Source organism: Microtus pennsylvanicus, chromosome 10, assembly GCF_037038515.1.
Source record: "Microtus pennsylvanicus isolate mMicPen1 chromosome 10, mMicPen1.hap1, whole genome shotgun sequence".
In the NCBI taxonomy this organism is placed as follows: domain Eukaryota; kingdom Metazoa; phylum Chordata; class Mammalia; order Rodentia; family Cricetidae; genus Microtus; species Microtus pennsylvanicus.
The window spans coordinates 87,703,161-87,727,036 of record NC_134588.1 but is presented as its reverse complement, the minus strand read 5'-3'; the positions used below and the strand labels follow the sequence as shown (position 1 = coordinate 87,727,036).

The 23,876-nt window shown below is 48.4% G+C and overlaps 1 protein-coding gene across 17 annotated transcripts in view; it reads left to right on the top strand.

Annotated features, from left to right (window-relative positions):
* Cacna1d (calcium voltage-gated channel subunit alpha1 D) overlaps positions 1 to 23,876 on the top strand; it is a 302,791-nt gene that overhangs the window by 269,049 nt on the left and 9,866 nt on the right. For all 17 annotated transcript variants that reach the window (XM_075988926.1, XM_075988927.1, XM_075988923.1 and 14 more), the window contains 8 exons: positions 563 to 654; positions 1,763 to 1,922; positions 2,457 to 2,584; positions 2,727 to 2,823; positions 4,217 to 4,319; positions 5,867 to 5,968; positions 10,442 to 10,572; positions 23,263 to 23,376. In XM_075988926.1, coding sequence (XP_075845041.1) covers positions 563 to 654; positions 1,763 to 1,922; positions 2,457 to 2,584; positions 2,727 to 2,823; positions 4,217 to 4,319; positions 5,867 to 5,968; positions 10,442 to 10,572; positions 23,263 to 23,376 — 927 coding nt within the window. The remainder of the gene's footprint in view (positions 1 to 562; positions 655 to 1,762; positions 1,923 to 2,456; positions 2,585 to 2,726; positions 2,824 to 4,216; positions 4,320 to 5,866; positions 5,969 to 10,441; positions 10,573 to 23,262; positions 23,377 to 23,876) is intronic.

Sequence of the window (23,876 nt, the reverse complement as noted above, 5' to 3'; positions counted from 1 at the left end):
CCTCAGGGCAGAGACTCCTGTGGGGTGACAGTGTGCCTCTCTGAGACAGTGTATTTCGAATGGCCAACCTGGTGCATGGCACATGTTGTGCCCAGCAGATCTGTGCAGAAGGTTGTCCTAAGGAAGCCTGGGTTCGAAGAGAGTCCTGAATTAGTTCTAAAAGTCACATGAGTCTTTTTCTATGACTGTGTTACTCAGCACTGCATGACCATACTGAAATATTGGAGATAATTAACTTATAAAGAGAAAGTGTTTATTATGGCCTGCAGTTTAGGTGGTCTAATCCAGGACCAACTAGCCCCGTTGCTTTGCCCCATGACGAGGCAGGACACCATCATTGAACAGGCTCAAAGAGACTTCCCACATTCTCCTGTGAAGGCACACCCCCAGCGACCTGAGAACCTCCCATGAGGCCCACCTCTTAAATTTGTACCTCTCAACAATGCTACTCTTAGGGACAAAGCTGCTAATCACATGAACTTTGGGAGAACATTCAAGATCCAAACTGTAATAATGATAGAAATCTGATTTTTTTTTCTCCCTTAATAACTTCCTCATCTAGATGTTTGGGAAAGTTGCCATGAGAGATAACAACCAGATCAATCGGAACAACAACTTCCAGACGTTCCCCCAGGCAGTGCTGCTGCTCTTCAGGTGAGGGGGTCTGCGAGGGTGGAGGGTGGTCCTCCTAGAATTCTGAGTGACTGGTGATGTTTGCTCCTCTGCTGGCTCTTGGTAGACTTTTGCTTTGCTGTTGCTGTTGTTCTATATTCGTTAGTTACTTTGTCTGTTTTGAAATAGGGTCTCAGTCTGTAGTCAGGGCTGGCCTCAAACTCATGACAGTACTCCTGCCTCCACCTCTCAAAATGCTGGGATTGTATGTTCTTCTGTGATCAGCTGTTTTGTATCTTTTTAACATGTTGCTATTATTTCATGTGTATGTATGAATAGGATCAGTGTTCATGAGTGGACATGGCACTGTGCGCGTGTGGAGGTCAGGGTCAGTCTTCTCCTTTAACCTGTCATGGGTTCTGAGGGTCGAGCTCGGGTCATCAGGCTTAGACAGCAAACACTGTTTACTGACTGACCTTTCTCCCCGGCCCCAATTTTGGCTTCTTAAACAGAACTAGTATTTTCCTTGCATTGTTAAAACTGTTGGGTGCCATTCAGATTGGAGCTGATACTTAGACCACCAGAAAAAAACACTGTAGGCCAGATACCTATGCGTGAAGAGTGTTCCAGAACACAGCCAGGAAAGCAGAAATGCAGAGAAACACGGGGACATTCTGCAAAGCCAATTACAGCGTCTTAAGATGTACAACCTCACCTTTTATAGGATTAGCTTTAGCCCAAGCTAACTAACTTTGCAAGCAACCCTCCTCACACTGAGAGAACTTTCCAGAAACCAAGAAGCATTGTCTGATGACTCTAGCAACTCTAAGGACTCATTGATAATTTGAGTGGTTTCAAACTCTTCCCTTTCAACAAAATCAGTGAGGACTAGTCATTAAATCATTGCGATAGGAATGTTTGAGGAAGAGAGAGGAGAGAATGAACACCCATTTATATAAGGAATTGCATCAGACACGTTTATAAATCATATTATACCAGGGCCTCTAGTTACCAAGGTGGGGCTTCCAGACTGTCACTAATCCAAACGGCATTATTACTACACTTTACATATATTTTACACAAGAATTTTCTTCCCAAATGGTTAGCACATCGTTTCCCCAATTAAAACCCTTTCCCTTCATTTAAACAGGTGTGCCACAGGAGAAGCCTGGCAGGAGATCATGCTTGCCTGCCTCCCAGGGAAACTGTGTGACCCGGACTCAGATTACAACCCCGGAGAGGAATACACTTGCGGGAGCAACTTCGCCATCGTCTACTTCATCAGCTTTTACATGCTCTGCGCGTTCCTGGTAAGCAGCCTCAGGAACCTCGGTTTCCATTTTCAGAACCACTGTGGCATTTGGGGTTCAGACCAGTAGTGCTGCCTTGTCATGCTTTGAAACAGTTGGTAGGCTCTCGACCCCACCAGGCAGGTGGCAAGTCTTGCTTAATCTGGCCCATGTCACAGCTCACTGATGGGCTGGGCGTAATTTCCAGCCCACCTTGCTACTGAAGGCTGCTGTTTCCTTTCTAACATTTCAAAGGCACTGCACATGGCTTATGTGCCCCCAAAGTGTGAGCTGTCTCTAGCTACCATTAAATTACAAGATTACAGGGTGCTTTCGGGTGCTGGTTAATGCACCCACCCACTCCCTCCTGAGTGTGTGTCAAGCTGTCTGGCCAGATGCTTGCCCTTTCCTTAGCCATTCTACAGCAAGAGAGTCTAATGGCCTGCGACAGCAACGTGGGTTCCAGTATTCCATGCCTCTGTAGTTAGGAGGCAGAGAGAGTGTACGGAATCTCCCCTACCATCTCTGAAATTCCCTCCTGATCCACATTTCCAGATCATCAACCTCTTCGTGGCTGTTATCATGGACAATTTTGACTATCTGACCCGGGACTGGTCTATTCTGGGGCCTCACCACTTGGATGAATTCAAAAGAATATGGTCAGAATATGACCCTGAAGCAAAGTAGGTTGGAAAGCACCCACCTGGCTTGTGGGCGTCCTTTGGGGATGTCGGGAGGCTCCCATGGAAGGGCGGGTGGAAGTGGGGGACTGACGGCTCCTGGAAGGCTGTGCTGCCTAGGACCGCAGACTGTGCTTTCTTCCAGGGGAAGGATAAAGCACCTTGACGTGGTCACTCTGCTCCGACGAATCCAGCCTCCTCTGGGGTTTGGGAAGTTGTGTCCACACCGAGTAGCATGTAAGGTGAGTGTCCTGCCTCCAAACGTGAAAGCTTGTTTGCTGCTTTGTTAATCACACGCAAACACTGTGACATCAGCCAGGCTCTCCTTAAGGTGGGCCTGTGGAGAGAGTAATGAGTGTTTTCTGCACTGGAGGCACCCTCAAGTTTACAATACCTAGAATCCCACCAGGAACAGTAAGAAGATGAAGGGCATGCTACAAGTTGTCACCTGGTTAGATGTCCGAGAAAATGATATTTAAAACAAGGCAAGGAGGTCATGGATGTAGCTCTGTGACAGTGTTTATCCAACATGTGAAAGGCCCTGGATTTGAGTCCCCAGCACCGCCAAACCAACATAACAAACAGAGGAGACCTAGGAGCCAGTCAGAGGAGGGAAGGGCTTCGCAGAGGGAATCCAGAGTCCAGGCTGTGGCAGAAGGAGCCTCAGCTTGACCGACAGCAAACCACTGACTGGAACACGAGAAGTGACAGAGGGCCCCATGCATAAGCTGAATCTGACTGGACACTGTCACACTGAGTCCTGTGGAGAATGATGGAGCTGGGGAAGGAACGTGAATTTCAGGTTACCATTGCAGAGCTGATTGTGTTAACATGAAGAAGCAGACTGCAGGACGGAGCTAAACTGGACAGCCAGGATGAGGGCTGTGGGTATGGGCAAAGAGGAGAAGGCAGCATGGAGACCCTCTGAGGAAGTACAATGGGGAAATACCTCGCAGATGGATGAGGAAAGAACTAATTTAACCCTTAACTTGGGACATTAGAACCTAGCTTGGCGGTGGTAGACATTGGCTCCTAGTTTGTGGCAGGTACACACTGAGCCCTAGCTTGACTGTGGTAGAAATGGTGACATGTCGCATGTGGCCTCCCTGCTGTAGAGTTCTAGAGAGCCCCTCCCTGGGGCATGAAGCTGAGGTATCTGTGGGATCCCCCCGCACTGATTGTTGGGAGTCCTCGTTCATGTTGGTTTTTCTCTCATACAGCCCACAGAAACCATCTCATGTTACTGTAGCAACAGGAATACAAGGTTTGCCTGTTGAACTTCTTGAGGAAGCCCATCCAGTCCAGAGAGCCCAGAACCCAGTTGGCTGAGTTTATCTTTGTTTGGATTCCACATTCCTTTACATGAAGGATCTAAGGGTTCTTAAGACACAAAGTCATTCATTTTATTGACTTAGCATATGTCAGGAAAGTGAATGGTGGTCCCAGTCACCCTGCTGTGCCTATAGACATTGATACCTATGATTAACCATCTCAGAGATGCTCCCAAATGGCTGTTGAGTTGAAGTGAGGGTCGACTAGAGCATGAATGAGGGACAAACAGAGAATGGACATTGAAAAGGGTCATGGCCATCACAGAACACATGCGTTCTCCTGAGTGCTCTTTCTCATCCACAGAGATTAGTCGCCATGAACATGCCTCTCAACAGTGATGGGACGGTCATGTTCAATGCAACCCTGTTTGCTTTGGTCCGCACGGCTCTAAAGATCAAGACTGAAGGTAAGTGCTCCCTAGAAGCAGGATACAGGACAGGTAGCAGGGGGGGAGATGTTACCTCCCCCTCCCCTCTCTCTCTTCCCCTCCCTCCCTCCCTCCCTCCCTCCCTCCCTCTCTCCCTCCCTCCCTCTCTCTCTCCCTCACACACACACACACACACACACACACACACACACACACACATACACACTTTGATTTTCTCTTCTGGGCTTCCGCTTAATGAATGGGATGCCTCAGGAAAGGGCCATGAGTACAGGAAGAATATCTCTGGCCAGCTGACTCTCCCAGCCCTTCTGTTTTTCCTTCATACTTTGCTTTATTCCGTAATACCTCAAGTTGACTCGCCACACGGTTTACTGCACTGCAGAAGAAACAGGCAAGGTATTGGTGCATAGACAGAAACCACAGATGGCTCACTGCATCTGTCCTTCAGCAGCACCATCAGCAAGGCAACCCACCCTTCCAAGCAGTAACTTCTCGGTCCACAAAAAGGAACCACATGCAAAGATGTCGGGGGAAAGTTCTGAGCAGGCAGAGTGGACGGTGCAGACATTACTGTGCACGTGCGTCCGCACACACAAACACACACCACATGCACCACATGGTTAGTGTGTGAGACGTGCTAGCAGCTCCAAATCCCAGCTGAACTTCTTATCATGCTACACTCAGCCCTGGGCAGACCTGGCTAAGCAGGCAGTGGAATGTGCCTCTGGGTTAGCTCAGAGCCTGCCTTATAGGTGGCATGGGAAGCAGCTTGCTGCACAGGCTGGGGAGCGAGCCTGAGCTGAGGAAGTAGAGGCAAGAAGGGAGCTGAGAGAAGACAGTATCTAGTCAGAGGATGGGTGTTCTTTGCAGCCCTGGAGCTCTACCCGGCAAAGCCAACTTCCTCAGGCCTAACATGTGCCTCTTAGGCTACAAACACACATCATTAATGGTTCCAGAAGGTAGGATGGTCCGCGTTGATGTATCAGTAGGTAAGACACACAAGGAGAAGTCAGGTTGTGAGGTGAGGGTGAGTGCCTATAGAGTCTGCAAGAACAATGTCATGATTGGGGTACAATAGAAGAGGGGAGGGGAAAGAGAAGGAGAAGGGGGAGGTGGAGAGGAGCAAGAAGAGAAGGGGAGTTAGAGAAGAAAGGAGAGGGGGAAGAAAGAAGACAGGAGAAAGGAGGGCAGGGGATATGGGGACAAGGAAGAGGAGGGGAGGAGATGGAGGAGGATAAAGAAGAGGAGGAGGCAGTAACAGAAGCAGTTGGTCTGGGAGTCTATCTGGAGCAGGGCACTGTGGCAGAAGAGGATAGTTCTTGGATCCCAGGTGAAACATGACTGTCCCGCAGTGGTGGGTCTTCCACTTGCGAGGGCTTGGCAAGTATTTCTGCATATAGGAAGAAAACTTGGCACTCAGAGTGAAGAGCCCAAGGGGAAAGCTCTATCAGGAAGGCAATTCAAGAACCCAACAGCATAGCGAGGGGCAGGAGAGAGCTCTGGGCCACAGAAGCAAGACTTGTCCACACCACGTCCACATACCCCTCTTTGCCTTTTGGATTCAGGGAACTTGGAGCAAGCCAATGAAGAACTCCGAGCTGTGATAAAGAAAATCTGGAAGAAGACAAGCATGAAGCTACTTGACCAAGTTGTCCCGCCAGCTGGTGGTCAGTGTGATCTACTTCCTAAGTAGTTCTTGATCAGGAGTTAGTGTCAGTGTAGCCCCAGCAGCCTGCCCAGAGGGGATTGCGGAATGCCTCACCAAACCATAGAGTGGGAGCCCCACAGCCAAAGGAGTCTTTGGCTTCACAGAAAGTATTTGAAGTGATACGAAGGCAGCCAAGCCAAAGAGTGACTCCAGTGGGGAGGAGTCAGACCCCACGTGTCTAAGCAGGGTTTTTGCTATCGGTAGAAAAATGAGTAAAAAAAAAAAAATGACAGCACTCACAAAATTTAAAGCTTGTAAGTTTTGCCCCAAAAGAAATGCCTACATCTAGTTCCCACCTTTAAATGTCTTGAGAAAAATGGGTAGTTTTTAGGAAAGAATACTTCTAAAATAATTTTAAGGCTGGACTTACCACCATAGTTACCAAGAATGTCCTTTAATGAGAATCTAGAGGTGGAACTAACAAGCATGCTTATTTATTTCCTTTTGTTATTTATCACAAATTAACTGACTAAACATTAAAATTTTACATATATATAATATCTACATATTATATATATAGTGTTTCTCTATTTTTTTTAAGTACATGTGGACGTAGAAGTGAGATGGTTATTTTCCAACCGTTTTGTTTCAAGTTTTAAAAGTGCAGAATCTGCTCACCCAGTGCCCCTGCCCCCACAGCCGTCCAGCTCAGCCTGGCCTGGATGTATGATAAACATCTGCTATGTTTTATAACAAATCGAGCTTTAATAGGATGACGTGGTTCAGATTTGGAAGCCGAATCCTGTGCCTCCTGGAGGACAGAGGGAGCCATGTATTATTAGCCAGTTCTGCTTCTTAAGTGGGATTGGCTTTCATTGGTGATTCAGGCCACCCATAGCTGGCCTAGCCACTGGCTCACCTCTGGGAAAACAACTCAGAAAGAAATGACCAAAGTTGGGGGGAAATTCCCACTTGAAGACCCCCAGCTCCCCACACCTGATTCTGCACTTTTAAAACTCCTCTTGGTTTCCTTTTTTTTTTTTCCTTTCAGCTGCACATCCAAGTGGTCGCATGGCTTAGATGAACCGCTCTTTAAACTGTTGTAACCACTACGCTTGCGCTCTCTCTGCAGCCTCCATTCCTTTCAACTCTCAGAATATTCTGAAGCAATTCTGTTTTAGGGCGGTGGCATGGAATCAGAGTTATCTCTTGCCAACTGGATTCCCCTACATTGTTTCCTGAAATACAGATGCATGCTTCAGAATAGTGGGCTGTGCCTGTCTGTGTAAACCTTCTGCACACTAACCCGAGACACTCACCTCTCTCTTGTTCCAACTCTGTCTCTTTGGAAACACCACCTCCATGGTGGCCCATCTAATGCCCGCAGGAATAGCCCCCCTCACACAAGGTATGCTTGAAGAGTGTCCCCTGCATCGCTGGGACGCCCCGCTTCTTTTTATCTTGCTAGGAAAACCAGTTCAGAATTTGGCTTATGATCTAAACTCCCTTCCTTTGAAAACTGATCAACATTTATCTCTATTAAACTTCTCAGAAAGGATGAATGCATCCCCCATTTCTGGGGCCTGGTAGTTCTTTGTGTTTCTTTACATGGTTTGGGGTTTAGGATGATAGATGTCAGTCTGTTCCCCGATAGCAGCCAGAGGCATTATGATACCTGAGAAGAAAGAACTAGAGTCTTAGGAAGAGGTGGAATGCTCCACGAGATTCTGTAGTGCCCATTCCTGTGCCCAATGTCGCACCTGCTTCTCTATTTACATCTCATTTAGGGACATTTGCACCAAAGGAGAACAAGCAGCAGTGGCATTCAGACGTAGTGGATGACTCTGGTTGGGTTTCAGTGTCTGTATTCATCATTGGTCTTTTTCATTTTTTTCTCTTATCTCCCAGTAGACCAGTAGTTCCCAACTTTTTCCTCATCATGGCACACTGAAAACATGACACCATGGTCCCTCCCTTGGGACAGACAGACGGTATTTCCAGGTGTTAGTGTCTCCCCCAGTATGATGTGGTTAGGGAGAGCAGACTGAGTGGTGGGCCTGTGCCCTGAGGGTGCTCAGGTGACCTCAGAGCTGGTGATGTTTGTCTAGGCAGCTTTGGGGATGTGCTCTGAGCTGTCACAGCTCGCTGTGAGCTTGATGGACAGGTGATGTCAGGAACCAGCTGGGGAGGACATCCTGGGATCATTTGCCTCTCTGCTCTGTGCCTGCAGCCTTGCCACTCCTGCCATGATGTGGAGATGTCTCAGACTGGAATCTTGCCTGGGTTCTCAGTGCCCTTTTGTCTCTGCTCGTTCATGGATTCCCTTTCTCTTTAGAAGCTCCTCTCCCTCAGAGATCCTCCTGCTGTCTGTCTGGTTCTGGGTCTGCTCTGTGTTCTACTGAGCCCAGATGGCATTTCTTCTCTCCATTCCTTCCCTGTCCTGCTCAATCCTTAGCTTTTCTTGATCTTTAGAGATCTTGTTCATCCAGGTCTCTCAGCACTGCTTTTTCTCAGGGAAGATAATCAGGTCATCCTTGAATCCTGCCCTGCCACTCCAGAGCTGAAGAGAAAGCCAGAACTTCTCTTACCAGAAACATCCTGGTATAGATGAACACAGTGATCCTCTACATTGAGTCAGGGAGTCTTCCAAGGCTCATGGGGCCTTGAAATACAAAAGACATCTGCTTGTTGAAGGTGGCAGAGATTTTGGGCTCTGGGGCTATGCTGTCCCAGCAGCCATGGCCTACTAGAAAAGCACTAGGAAGAACTTGAGAGGCAACTCAAAGGAAAGTGGGTGTTGGACATGGCTAGAGCCAGGCTCTTAGTGGAGAGCTAGGGCTGGAGGAGGAGAGGGCCCTGGGCTCAGATCCAGGCTAGTTGACCTGGTCCAGTCATGTAACCTCTCCCTTTCTTAGACGGGTAAGCAGAACTGTATGTAGAGTTTGTGTGAGGAACGTGAACCGGGTTTGGACACAGTCCCCCCATATCCAGACAGGGTGCCTTGCTGGATGGGGTAGATGAACTGGCCAGTCAGAACCAGTCAGGGCCAGTCAGAGCCAGTCAGAGAGCCCTCAGTTTTCTTCAGCAACCCCTCACCACATCAAGGCTTTCTTGGCTTGAGCTCAGAAGGAATTTAACATTGATCACGTCCAACCCACCCCAAGACAGCCTGTCAGATAATGCTGAGCACCTTCTGGCAAAAGGGACTGGAGAAGCTGTCCAAAGTGGCCCAGCAGTCTCAGGGTGCTCCATCACAAGCGGGCACTAAATAAAACCCACCAAAGTTCTATCCGTGGACCCAGTGGGTCCCAGCGGCCCCAAACCGCCTATGCTCTATCATCCACTTCAGTAAGTGATCGTGTTGGCTTGCTTTGAAACAGTAGTGACCAATGGCTTGTGATTGAAGGACACGCAACTCGAGAGCAGCCTACACCAGGGTTCGAGTGCCTTGTACATCTTCTCTTCCACATCCTCAGTTCTTCTGAGATGGGAGCCCCATTTTATAGGGGAGACTATAATCTTAGACAGGTTGATCCTCGTGACTCCATCCACATGACTCTTGCAAGGCCAGCTTTACCAGAAGCCCAAGCACCCACAGCTGTTCCTCTTCCCATGCTTTTCAGGTCTCGTCAGACAGCATGCAACCCCCAACACAGCCCCACACAAGCTCGGCTGCTAATGTAGCCTTGCCAGTTTCTACCCAGAAGACCTTGTGGGCAGGGCACGGGGCACACTGACATGTCCCCTACGGTTTACCATGAGACAGTCGGAGCCCCTATTCTGCCTCATGCATCTACCTTCAAAGTTGCCAGCAGAGTTCTGATTCCCGAGCGATACATGCTGGAGGTTGTTTCTGACCAGAGCAGAAATAGAGCCTGCTCAGTGCTGAGGTTAGATGGAGCTGTCATGGCAGTGCAGAAATCCAGTCGTGGTGAATTTCAAACCAAGAAATGGTCTCGGAGCTTATTGGCAAAGAGCGGGGGAGCGTGTGGGATCTGGAGCTGCAGTCTCTGTTCCGACCTTCCTCTCCTTCCAAGCTCATGTCACCTTTCTAGGCCTCCGTCTTGTGACATGGGGATTTGGATGCTTAATTGCATTCGATGCTTATGGTAATTACACATGCAAATCTCTATGCACAGGGCGGGAAATGCGGCCTGCAAGGCCTTTCTGTTTTGTAATGTTTATTTTAAGTAATAACCAAGGTGGCGCTTCATACTGTTACTAATACGCTACTCTCTTAAACTCGTGATAAATATGCATTACCTTCTGCCACTCTGAGGATCAGTTTGTTTTAACTGACTCTAACTTTGAGCCTTAACTGCTTTGCAAAGCTTTGCTTCTTGCTAGACTGAGCAACCCCTGTGATAGACTGAGAGCCTGGTGCCTTTCGCGCACTATCCCGCCCCACCCCTGCCCCGACCAGAAGTGAGGGTTTAGGCTCTTGGTCCAAATGTGCTGATTCGGGAGAGCTGTGTCTGGTCTCTCCGTTTAGATGATGAGGTAACCGTGGGGAAGTTCTATGCCACTTTCCTGATACAGGACTACTTTAGGAAATTCAAGAAACGGAAAGAACAAGGCCTGGTGGGGAAGTACCCCGCGAAGAACACCACGATTGCCCTGCAGGTGAATTGTCCTCTTGTTCTGTTCTTGTCACTAACGATGTCGCCAGCTTTAATTTGAGATACTAGAGAGCTGACTATTGATGGTTGAGCAGTGCCAGAGGATTTTGTTTAAACTGAGATACCGCACACTCCCCACACTGTGGACTAGCCCTTTCTGAGCCACAAGGTAAGTCCTTCCTCCCTTACTTGTCTTCTCCGTTGAACCTGGCACCTGCCACCATCTGGTCTGTGCAAGGCCCCCAGGACAGCCATGATGGGAAAGGAGTGAATGCTCACCTCATGCCCTAGCCACCTGGGTCTTCTCCAAAGGCAGCGTCCCCTAGGCCGAAGGCAGCGTCCCCTAGGCCAAAGGCAGCGTCCTTTAGGCTGAAGGCAGCGTCCCCTAGGCAGGCCCCTCTTCCCATAGCCTTGGGCTCAGGGACTGGCTGCCCAGTGAACAGCTTTCCATCTGAACGCAAGTGCTTTGTTTTGTTTTTGTTTGTTTCTTACCCCACGGCTTGTTGGTTTTTGGTCCATTTCAATAGCATCCATCACTCCCTAGTATGTACTCTGTGTGTGTGTGTGTGTGTGTGTGTGTGTGTGTGTGTGTGTGTGTGTGTGTGGCATGTCTGTGTCTCTGTGCTGTCTCCCAATGGCAGTGGGGCTTGCTGTGCAAGAACTATACACAGGCCAGTCTCTGGCCCATCCCCCTTCCTCTAGGACCTGCCCCTTCACACACACATGCACGCACACACACACAGGCACATATGCGTGCATGTACAAGGTTATCCCTTCCAGGCCCCCAGAGTGTGGGTGTGACATTTAGGAATATCTGGTCCTATCAGGGCTCAGGCATCTAAAGGTGATAGAATCCTAAAGATGTCCAGAGCTCTGGGTGGGCAGGCTTGGAGAGACAAGGAATCATGCTAGGATTTTCAGGCAGGGGAGCTAGAGAAGGTAGTTCAGGGGCCTGTGGTGTTTAAAGAGAACTGGGGACAGATGCTAAGAGCAAGGATATATGGAGAGTGACAACTGTCCTAAGTCCAGCTGTCCATGCCACCCGGAGTGCCTTCAGTCCGTCACAAACAAAGATGTTTTCCTTGCTTCTCCAAAAGTTGACATGAAAGTTACTCTTATGTCCCTGTTCTCATGGTTCTTAAACGTGGCCTTGTGAGTGTTGACATAAGATACAACATGGAGCAGTCCTGCGCTTTGTTCTGGGAGCAAATACGCAGCATCGTTGTGTGTTCCGAGGGGTAACTGGAAGCTAAGGCCTGAGTGTGATCTCGCTGGGAGAAAGAGTATGAATAAGGATGAAGGATTGTGGTGGTTGAGGGATGTGGGGTGTGTGTATCACAGGTTAGCAGATGACCTGGGGGCAGTGGCCGGATGAGTCATGGGGAGATCCTAAGGGTTGAACAATACCTCGCTGGTGGGGCAGGTGGTCACCCACATCTGTTCGAGTCAGTCTGGGTTCTTTCGTCCCCTATCATGTGAGTTGTAGGCTCAGCCACCTGGTTTGCTGCCATCTCAGGTCATAGGCTTCAATGTAAGCTCTCACCTCCCTCCTGCTGATCCGGTTTGCAGACGTGACTGCTGTGACTCTAATTCATAAGCAGCCTCTCGTGACAAAATCTGAAAAGCTTGAGTTTGCAGATTTGAGTCGGTCCCTGGTTTGTATGTTCCTGGTGGCGGCAGACGAGGTTGGCCACCGGCGGAGAGCAGAGTGCCCCCTCATGTGATCTTCAGCCCTGTAGGAGAGACTGACTGAATTTCCAAGCTTGGTGGATACACCCTGCCTACCCAGAATGCCTTGCTGCTCTAGAACTCTAGTCTGCTCTAGAATTGATCTCTCTGCAGCAGCTTATGTCACAGTTTGTCAAGTGAGGTTGTGTCTGAGTTAAGAGACTCTCGGGTCCCAGGGAAGGGTCTGTATGGAAAGACTCGGAAGTGTGTGTATGGGGCGTGGGTTAAGAGCTTTTCTGAAGCCCTAAGGCTTGCTCTGGTGGCTGGATGGGTGTTTCAGTGTCTGAAATAGCGTAAACAGCAAATGGCTTAAATAGTCACCGCATATGGAGTTTACTGAGCCTTGAAGGAAGGCTCAGATGGTACCAACAGTATGCCATGAAGGTTCTGGGTGGAGACAACCACCTTATGTGAAAATAATGTTGAGGCTTTTTTCCCGTTTAAGACTTTTCATTTTTATTATTTAAAGAAAGTTTAATTTCATTGGTAAAAGGCAAATATTTCCAGTTATATGATACAAATACATTTTTCCATGGTTCTATTGAGAATTGAGGCTAGGGCTGTAATTTATATTAAGCATACAGCATAGAAAATTAAGTTGTGTTTATAATCTTGACAGTTAAATTCTGAAAAGGCATTTGATTCTGAAACAAGCATTAAAAATAGAAAATGTTTGTCTCCTTGATGGATAATTCTAATTACATTTTTGGTTTCCACTGTTATAGAAATGGCTTTAAGTGTGAGTGTTATTCTACATTTAATTAGTGCATAAGAAGGCTTCCATTTCTGCGTTATGAAATATCATGGGTGATGTGGCAGGTAGGGAACTGGGCTCAGTCGTGGGAGAAAGGCACCCTTGAGACAGCTGCCGAGGGGCTTTGGCTGATTGAGAAAGGAGCAACATGATTTTGGCAACAGGGTACCTCAGGCGTGGCTCCCGGGCTGCTTGTAGTGGGAAGTGGATTGTGGCAATTACTGTGTGAACAGCCTAGCTTGTGCGTGCTGGCCTGCAGAGTGAGGTCTGTCTGAAGAGCTCTCGGAACTGGCACTCAAGCTCCACACGCCCATTCCATGTCATGGCTCTCAAGGGCACACAGGCACACTGTGGTCTGAACCCTGTGGGCTCATCCTGGTCTCCTTGTGTTCAGACCAAGTGTTGTCAACCTTCCCTGTGGTGGGTCATGGCTGAAGGTGCTCCTGCCTCTGCATCGGGTGGAGCTGGGCACCTGTGTCCTCTGGCCTCTGTGGTCTGAGTGAGTGTGCACTTTCCATCCATCCACTCCATCCTTCCCTTCATCCCCATCATCCTGTCTCTCGCCCTTCTATGATAAGAGCCAGAGAGAAGCTGCACACAGCCGTTCTGTTTTAGCCCGCTCATCGCAAAACATGTTCCCTTTAATTTGACTCAGCATTTGCTCTTCATCCATGTTGCTGCATCCGAGTGACCTGCAAGTTTCCACAGTGAACAAAGAAATAAAGAAACATAGCCACGCAGCCCCAGAAATTCTCAGTCCCCTCTCCTGCAGTCCCATTGCACCTCCAGAGAGGGCCTCTGGGATGTCACGTGCTCCAAAAGGCCCCAAAGTGGGGAGAGTTTTGTTCATTTCTCTTTGTTTTGACATTCAAGTCTTTTGTCTGCTCTCATGGAGTCTGGGGACAATGTCCTCCATGTGAGAAGCCACCCAGATGAACCATAGGGAACCCCAGGCAGCTAGTCCTTTGTCTGTTTAGAAGTTGGATTTAAGGAGCCCGTTCTACAGCTCTGCAGATTAGGTGTTTAGGTTGAGTGGCTTTAAGGTCTATGCCTTGGCCACAGACGGGGGTGGTTGGGAGATGCAGGTGGTATTGAAACTAGCTATTAGTCTCCAGTGTTCCTTACTGTGGCCTTCTCAGGCACAGTGCACAAAGACAGCTTAGATCCTCCCAGAGATCTGACCTACGTGTGGTCCTGTTAATCCTGTCACCTTAATCTGGAAGGCAGTGAGATTCTTTTTTTTTTTTTTTAAAGAACTATGATTCCACCTGAAGCCATAGCATTGCTCTTTTATATATCTATATATGTTTTTCTTTTTTAATGTAAGAGGAGAATAGATGCTAACAGATGGGATTTCACTGGCTGATTCGTTTGTTTCAGATGCTTGAACGGATGCTTTAGAGTTCTCTGCCTGAGCTACCGCACCAAGCTGGTTAGTCCGAAGGCGCTTGTGGCTAAGGCCTTGAAAGGGCAAGCTCACACTCGGGCTTATTTCTACTGACGCAGCATTTCAGGAGAAATGCAGGCAAGAGCAATCCCAAAGCCCCGGGGAGACCCCTTCCGAGCAAGGCACTCCTCTGGAAGGCAGAAGCGGGGCCGTGGCTCACCCGTGGAGCCATGGCTGCCTGTTGCGGACACTGCTCATGGTGGCTCCTTTTCATGGAAGGGAAATGTATGAGTTACGGTTTTTCCCTTCCAAACCAGAGACTCAGTGAAAGGGACAGAGTGAGAGAGAGAGAAAGAGAGCAAAGGAGAAGGGCAGCTGCCCCATAGAGAAATGAAATGAACACAACTTGCTGATGTTGGCCAGTAAATAAATAAATAAATACAATTAAATGATATATATATATTAGATATATATATATATATATATTAAAAAGGATTAAGCAGACCTGCCTAAGGTGGGCAGCTGACTCCATCTCAAAGTCCTGCATCCCTAGTTTTTGCCCAGACTCCCAAAGACTGGCAGGATGATTGGCACTGAGCAGAGAGTTCCATTTTTATGCCAGTGTGCCGTGCCCTCCTGACTGGGTGCCCGGCCCTGCTTGCTGCAGTGACCCAGTCCTGAACGCACTAATAAGTGGAAGGCCAGGAAGCTCAAACACACCCACTGAAACTAACACATATACCCGCATGCCAAAACCAACCAGGCAGACCTCAGGTTCCATCTTACCGTGTCTATGGGAAATGCCACATACCCAAACCTCATCTAACATTGTCTGTCTCTAACTCGCGCTCAGAGCCAGTCTGGGATGCCTCTTTGGAAGCAGTATGGCCTAGTTTCAAGGACACTGGGAGTCAGGGAACCTGGGTTCTAGTCCCAGCTCCAGCATTCACTTGCTGTGTGACCTTGGGCAAGACACTTAACCTCTCTGTGCCTCAGTTTCCCCATCTGTAAAATGGGGGTAACAATGTCGACCTACCTCACAGGGCTGTTGTGAGGAATAGCTAAGTGATTGTAAAGCTCCTTGGACGTATAATTGCTTATTATTAAGACTACAACAATAATAATATCATATGCCTGTTTACTACCAGAACTTTAAGAAATTCTTGGTTTGGTTTGATCTCTTTTGTGTTCTGTACTGTAGTCATCCATCGAGAGGAATTCTCCCCCTTTTTTTAAGACACTAGGGAACGTGCAAAGATGCAAACAGGTAACTTGTCAGGTCACGTTCTCACACAGTAACAACAGCAGACTTTTTGCCCAAAATGTTGTCTGATGAGGGCATTGCTCTTAAACCTTAAACCCATCCCCAGAACGGGTCAAGTCTATACCTCTGCTATTAGCTCAAGATGCCCAGAATGGCCAAGGAGGGCCAGCATTCAAAGAGCAGAGTTAATGGGGAAGAATAAAAGACAAGAGGTAGGGGGAGAGAAAGAAGAAGGACTTCCAGTCCACTGCTCCATTTTGCTTGGCCTGGAGTGGGGTGTGTGCCTGTGTGTTCATGACATGAGTGGGTGGGGAGAATGGGGTGTGGTGGAAGGACGAGGAGGAGGGAGCAGGACTCTGGGCAGCCCTGTTCTGGTACAAAGAAGAGCTCCTCCAAGAATCTCTGGGGTGCAGCTACCCTGACGGCCAGGCTGAAATGGATAGGGCCCCTGCCGTGGGCAGCATGACTCCTTCAGGCCTATTTCAGGTAAGCCTAGAGGAGTCTTCTCTAGTGACATCTTGTGCCTGTGACATTTGCCCCTGACCACAAAGGTTCCTTGCCATGTGACTTCACCTTCCTACACCACAGTGGGCCTCCTGACCTCGCTGTGGAGACAGGCCCAGCTGAGACCCTTGTACAGACAATAGTGAGGCTGGGAGTTTGTGTGGGTGTTTTCCATCCTCATGGTTTGAAGACCATTGTGGGTGGTGTGGGAATGCATGAGCCAAGACAAATACCCTGGTGTGCCTGACCCCTTGCAGGAGGTCAGAGCCCACTCATGTCTGACAGTAATGATCTGCCACAGCATTCAAGTCTCTCAGATTGGGCCAACAGCCTGGCCCCTCTCCCAAATTTCTCCATGCTCCAGCGACCACAGGGCTAATCTCATCTTAGCAGGGCCTCTGGAATCACCACTGTGAAGTGGTACCCGGGGTAGCCACTGTAGCAGAGAGAACTCATACATCACCCATGAGAGGGGAACTGGTTAGCCTTGCAGACATAGGTCAAATAAATGATTATCCCTTAGGCAAGCAGATTCCCTGTCTCACCTCCCCACCCGGCCTTGAGATCACTTCTGGTAGATCACTAGATTCTCGTATAGTTCTAATGGGTAGAGTTACACAGGCCTTTCTCTGTATATCACCTAAACCCACAGAAGCTAGGAAATGTTCATTTGCCTACAAGGCTGATGTTGCGAAGAAACAGAGTTGATTGTGGAGAGAACGGCCCCCAACTTCCGTACACAGAGGACCAGGCTTCCTGATACTCAGGTTGCAGTCAAGCCTCAGAAGCCTCTGTCATTTTCTCTCAGGGTCCTGGCAGAAGAGTAAGCGTTCAGTAGAAAGGAAGACATGAAGGAATAATGAAGTCATGTCTGAAATTCCCAAAGACAAGAGCAGCAAACCTAATACCCAGCTCCTGGATGGATCCATGATGCTAAACTTTTAGTTCTTGGATCAGATGTGACAGAGACCAGCACCATCCGCCAAAGGAAGCCAGGTTAGGGTGGGAAGGAGGCTCATGGAATCCCCAGTTCAGAATCAGTCCACAGGATGACTGAGAGCTTCCTGGAAGACGAAAATTGGACTGTACTGAAAGCAGCCATCTTTATGTCTCAAAAGCCTTAGTGGAAAAGAAGTTAAGGCAAATGATCAAATAGTAAAGGCTCTTATTATGATAGCATGTTATTACTAATATGCACCTAGCATCCCTTCATAGCCTAATATATCACTGCTCAGTTATCTTTAGGAAGGAACTTGGTAAGTAAAACTTAGGGTTCCCAGGTCAGTGGGTACCTGGGTGAACTTACTCTCCTTGGCTTATCTTAGGCCTGAGAAAGTTGGCTCTTTGGAATAATGGGAAATTAAGCCAGGTGAAGTGTTGAAGGCAGCCAGATGTGTTAGTGCGTGCCTGCAATACTGGAACTTAAGGAAGAGGTAGAGGCTAGCGTAGAGAGGCCACGTAGTGAACAGAGGTAGGGAGGAGTAGAAGAAAGCTGACTCTGTGGTCATGGTGGTGGCACTTGCTGGAGGATGGACTGGCCAGCAGTTCTCAAACATCTTGGTCTTAGGACCTTTCCTATTCCTAAGATGTATCCAGAACCCTCTCATATCAATAGTCACTGTCTTATAAATTAAAGCTGATTAATTTTATAAATGCAAGAATACGTAAGCACAAAGATGCCAGGGTGGTGGTGACTTCACTGTCACCCAGCCTTTGGAACCCTCACAGCATGCTCATGAGAGAATGAGAGTGTACAAGGCCAAGGACATCCAGTCATATACAAATCTCAGTGACCTCGTGGACCCCTGGAGGAGCCTCAGAATGCCAAGAGGTCCATGAACCAACCCTTGAAACACATTGCTCTGGGGAGATGATCCAAAGCTCCCCTTAAAGGTAGAAGATGCAGCAGCCTCGTTGTGATGATCTGTGTTCGAGAGGCTCCTCACTGGGATGCTCCTCCTCTGTCCCTGCAGCCCACATGTCCATCGGATTCAGACCAGGGGTCATGTGGTGTGCTCAGGCTTCACTACCTGCTGATCTGGAAGAGCAATGGTTAGAATTAGTAGTGTTCAATTAGGAATGTGTTCCAAATCCTCAGCACCTCTGGGTAGCACAAGCGAGAAGGAGGGTGTGTGTGTGATGCTGTGGGAACAATGTAATAGGTTACCTACAAGGCGGGCAACCTTGACAGAGGTGTGTGGTTGAGACTCAGCCACCACCCTCTCCCTGCAGACTCGTTGCCTTTGCACCCCGGGTAGAGCGAAGCTAGGGCTCAAGGATCCTTGCTGAGCCTTCAGCTAGTTCCAGAACGTTATTTAACCCATTGCACATCATCTTGGCTCATCCTCCCTCAGTATGCAGGCTCACAATGACAGGAATATGATACAATCAAAGGAACCTCAATTTTATATAATGCTATCTGCATTTTTAGGAAACACGCAGACATGTCTCTGATTCTGAGGTTAAACCTAAACCAAGCATCAAGGTGGAAGGGTGGGGAGTGTGGCTCAGTGGTGCTTGCTTAGCATATATGAGACCCTGTTTCAATCCCCAGCTGAAACAAGGCGGAACTGCAACAGATAGGTGTTTCAGTACCAGGGCGAGTCACAGGTGGTAAAGCTTTTAAATATCCCCTTTAGCTTTCAGAGTGTGGTGGCACACATCACTTTTCCAGCCCAGGGCTACCCCTCGGTAACTCATGATCTCGGGAGAGGAGGGCTCTCTGTAGATGAATAATGGAGTGTTGTGCCAATGCTTCTAACCCTTTCTGTCTAACAGAAGGCCTGTTCACAATGGATACAAAGGCCACACCATGACATTTTCCCCGGAGGAAAGCAGTGATAGAGCAAGGGGTGTGCCCATGTGTGCAGAAGAGGCGGGGGACAGCCTGTAGATACGCACGTTCATTCTATCAGAATTTAACCTCCAGCCCTGTCGTCTCATAGAGCTAGGCTAAAACTGTCCTCTGTAATTGAGTGTGGGCCAAAGCCTGCCTCCCCGAAAAAAATTAACCAGAACTTGTCAATAGCGAGGTGACTGCATAGAGCCAGCTTTGGCTGAATGAGGCGTGTCTGGGTGACGGAGCAGGCTGTGCCAGAGTAGCATTCTTTGGCAGGAGTCTGGAGCCCTGGCACCCAGCTTGTGAAGATGGAGGGTCTCTCCAAGGGCTGCCTGGAGACTCGCCTCTCTCTCCTTCACTGCTACAGCGTAGGTCTGGGGTGGGTTTCTGGTTGTTTGTGTGTGCGTGCTGTGCAGCTGAGAGCTGGCAGAGGGCTGGCATGCCACAGGGAGCTAGTCTGGGGAAGCAGGCAGCAAAGCTTGGCACATGCAGCCAGCTAGCCGGCACTCAACCCTGAGTGAGCAAGGTCTGGGTTTCCCAGTGGGCATTCCTGCTCCCCAGCAGGCCACCGCTTTCTGCTGTTGCTTCAGAAATGTTTAGAGAGAATTTATTTTTGGTGAATTAATCATTAAGTAGAGTAAATATCTATAAAATTCCAATTAAATGGTGTCTAAAACTTAAAGGAACAGTCTACAGGCGCAGCGCCAACATTTCTTTTTTAAACAAATATTTATGATAACAGCTAGCATTTTAAAGTCAACCAGAGACTAGGCTTGATCCTGTTTAATATTTTGTAAGATTGGACATCTTAAAACAAGTCAATACTGTTTATATTTTATAGCAATTCTGTGTTTATTCAAAACCATAAGTCTACTGTGATGTCAATGGAATGACTTTATATGGCTTTGTGTGGGTTTAAGTGCTAATGACCACATTTCAAATTTAAACAATATTTTTGCTGATAAGAGATAGATACTTATACAAATATGAAAGACTAGAAAATTTTAATGACTGTAAAATGTTTTTTTTTTCAAGAAAAAAAATTTAGTGTTGTGAACAACTAAGTAATTTCTCTGAGGGTTTAAGGTAGTTGACTGTGCTTTTGGAACTGGATTCTGTGCCTATGGGATTTTGGAACAGCCTAAGCTACCTTTTAGCTTGATATGTGTGCTAGAACAATTTTCATTCTCATGTTTTGTGGTATGTAATAAATCCAGGGTGCTGTGCTTAAGCTTCATTTCAATTCTAGTTGGGAACCTGTGTGCTGGTTCCCTGCCCCCAGGTCCTACGCAAGAGAGCGAAGCCAGCCCCACTCTTACCTGGTGTGCTTTGCAAACTAGGATCCTGGTTTCTGAACCCTCCGCTTTCACATCTGGGAAGAGTGATGCCTAGACTTTCTCCTTTGGTGTCTCTTTAATAAATATGTTGTCATTATTTGTTTTGGGAAGTGGTACTCCGAGCCACCTCTCAACCCTCTCCATGATTTATGTTGCAAACCAAGCCTCTGTCCTGTGTCTGTTTACTGCCCACTCTGTCAACGGAATCCCAATCTCGTGGAACTCTGAAGGTGTGGTGGGGACAGTTTCTGTTTTCACTCTGCAACTGTTACATGTGTATTTCAGTGAAATGTCAACTCATCAACAGAGGATGATGTGAAAAATTATCCAAATAAATAGTTTTCTATTTCTTTTAATCACACCTAGTCCAGTTAGTTAAATGGCAGCAAGACTACTGTCTAAGCTGGGGAATGTTCCTGGCCCCTAGGCCTTGAAAATATGTCTGGATGTGCACAGTTTACCCGGGAGTGTTGGTCACAGCGAATAGAACCCATGTTTGTCTTGTGGGTACAGCAGCAGGTGTTTCAAGCCTTGTTTCTTCCTGTTTGAACCTCAAATATGTAACAGCCTTTTCTCCCAAAGTCAGACAAGGGGATTTTTACCAAGTTTATTGTCTCCTGATAATTGTACCCTAGAAAACTGAATGAATGGGTATGGCTTTTCTTCACATACCTGTGCTGGGTAAGAGCATTTACCAACACACACTGGGTTTGCCTTTATGGTATCTCCGAGGGGTAGAGCTGGGTCTGCTGCAGACCTAGGAAATATACTGGACATAGCAATCGAGAGAGGGAGCATGCATATGTGAATGTGTGTGTATGTGTGTGTGTGCATGCATGTGTGTGTGCATGCATGTGTGTGTATGCAAGTGCTCGTGCGTATGTGTGTGTGTGCAAGTGCTTGCCAAAGCCGGTGTGCATTAGTGCCTATGATCTGCCGGCAGCAGAACAGAAGTAGCTTTTGTGTGGCCACGTCATGAAGTGTTCTGGAACTCTGGCATATGCCTGTCTTTCCCTTCCTCTACATTGACGTGTATGCTAGAAAGATTTCATCGCCATGTTTTGTTGATCACAGTAAGTTTAGGGTGCCATGCTATGCTTTCAGCTTTGGTTAGGAGTGAGCTGCGCTTGACCCCTACCTGCCTAACACTCCTAGGCAGGACACTTTGACTCCAGTGTGAGTTTTGTCCCTGTAATTCATGAAGAAGAAGGAGCCGCTAGTCTCCTATCATAGCAGGGATGGGACTGAGCCAGCCTGTCTATCCTTGTATGTTGAACCATCTAATAACCTAGAGGATGTTGTGGATGTGGCTGCTTGAGAAATTTCTGAACAACTCTACATCCTGACCACTTTACTTTAACCATTGTCACCACTGATGTCTGCAGAGGACCAGTTTTGAGAATTCTCACACCAGGGTTTCACGCTGCTTTAGCCTCACTCTGCTTCCTTCTTCTCCCCACCCCTTTTTCCTGCCTTCCTTCTCCTTTCCCCACTCCTCTCCCATGTTCCCTGTCTTCCCTCTCTTTCCCTTTCCCTTTCCCCTCCATCCCCTCCCCTTTTCTCTGCCTTCTCTCCCTTTCCCCTGTCTCCTCTCCCCTTTTCCCTGCCTCCCCTCCCTTTTCCCCTCCCTTTCTTCCCCTCTCTCCTGCCTTCCCTCCCTCTCCCTGCATCCCCTCCTCATTCCTCTTCCCCTGGAGTCTGCCCCACCATATGAGTATCTCAGGCATGGACACTGTTCTTTATCTCAGTCCTTCCCATAGCTCCACACCCTCTGTGTAGTGCTGAGGAGATAGTATTGGAAAGCGGTCTGCACGGAGGACCCAGCACTCCACAACTTTCTTCTGCAAATGGCCCTGAGGTTGCAACACAAGCTTCTGAAGGATACTTGCCCTGCTGGTACCTTAGGTGCTTTGTGAGCTCGTAGAGGCTCCTGATTGCAGGCGGCAGCTATTGCTGCATGGATAATGGAGGTAGACCCAAGATCAGAGAGAAACTGTAGAGAAAGATGAAGCCCCTATTAGTCTGAAGTCAGCCTCTTGACCTTCTTCAAATTAATGCTGAAATTCGAATTTCTCAGAGCTAGTGACTCCACCTTCCCCTCTCTACGGGTCGTGTGCACGTCATAATGTGTCCCTGGCGCAGCTGTGGGCAGTGCAGAGGCTTAGCCAGGCCTGTCCTGACAGATGGGCTGTGTAGAAGTCTAGAGCCTAGAGCTGTCACCCACGGGTCTTGTACTACCTGTAGATGGTAACAAGACCACCATTTGTGTGGCTTTCAGAATCCTGGTCCCTCTGCTGGTGAGTTCTCAACCTGCATGAACTGTGGGCCAAGGGGACCCTGATGGCTTGGGTGGCCCCACTGCCCAGCAACCTCAGCCTGTGTGACTGTTGATGTCCTTGTGATTTGAGTGTGTTGGTGACTGCAGGGTATGACGTCACTCACCTGTTCCATGCTTTACAGTGAGGCAGTGGCCCCAATGGCTGCTTGCTTACTTGCACCCAGGCCAGCTCAGCCTCCATGCAGCCATGCAATTCTTGTCCCTTCATTTTTTTTTAAAGGAAGACCAGGTGACATTCCTTGCTCTGTTCAGAGATCCGGATATGATTCTCTGCAAACAGCCCTTCTGAAGACTGTCAGTCAGTCAGGGCATGCGCTCTTGGCTGTGACAGTCCTAGAACCTAGTGTGCTGTAGGAGGAGTATTTGCAGGCTTTAAGCACTCCAACCTAGTACCATTGTGACCTCCTGGCTATATCCCATACACCCTAGGTCACATTAGTTCCTTGACTTGGCCTTTGGAGACGGCCGCCCCTCTCAGTACTCCATCAGGCTGGATCAGGGCCCCTTGATGTCTAACCTCTTCTGCCATTTTCATTGACCCAGGCGGGATTAAGGACTCTGCATGACATTGGGCCAGAAATCCGACGTGCTATATCCTGTGACTTGCAAGATGATGAGCCAGAAGAATCAAAAGCAGACGAAGAAGATGTATTCAAAGTAATTATTCCGTGCCTAGCTACTCATTGGCCACATGGAGAGAGTGGGGCAGGACTTTGGTTGGGGTGGCTCTGATCCACAGAGGAGTGTGGAGAATACAGACCAGTGGCAGGGTCTAGAAGGGATGGAACAACCTGCCCCTGTCCATCCTGGGACCTCTCCATTCACCAGCACCTCTCGTGGGCCAGACCATCCCCCTTCCTGAGCTTTCCCCAATCCCCAGCTGCCAGCTTCTCAGCTTGGCCACAGCAAACTGACCAGAGTCCAGGAACATTCTGGGTCTTTCTAGCAGTTGTCCACGCTGCCCTCCTTCTGCTCTAGCCCAGTTCTTTGATCTGCCAGCCAGCCTCAAAGCTCAGAGAAAATGTCAAGTACCCCCACCTTGGGGCTACTCAGCAAGCCAGCTGGGCTTAAGTCACCTCATCTTGGAACGACTGGAAGAACAAACCCAAGGGGCAGCAGAGAACTTGCTCCCCAGCTCAGGACTTGGTAACCTTCCT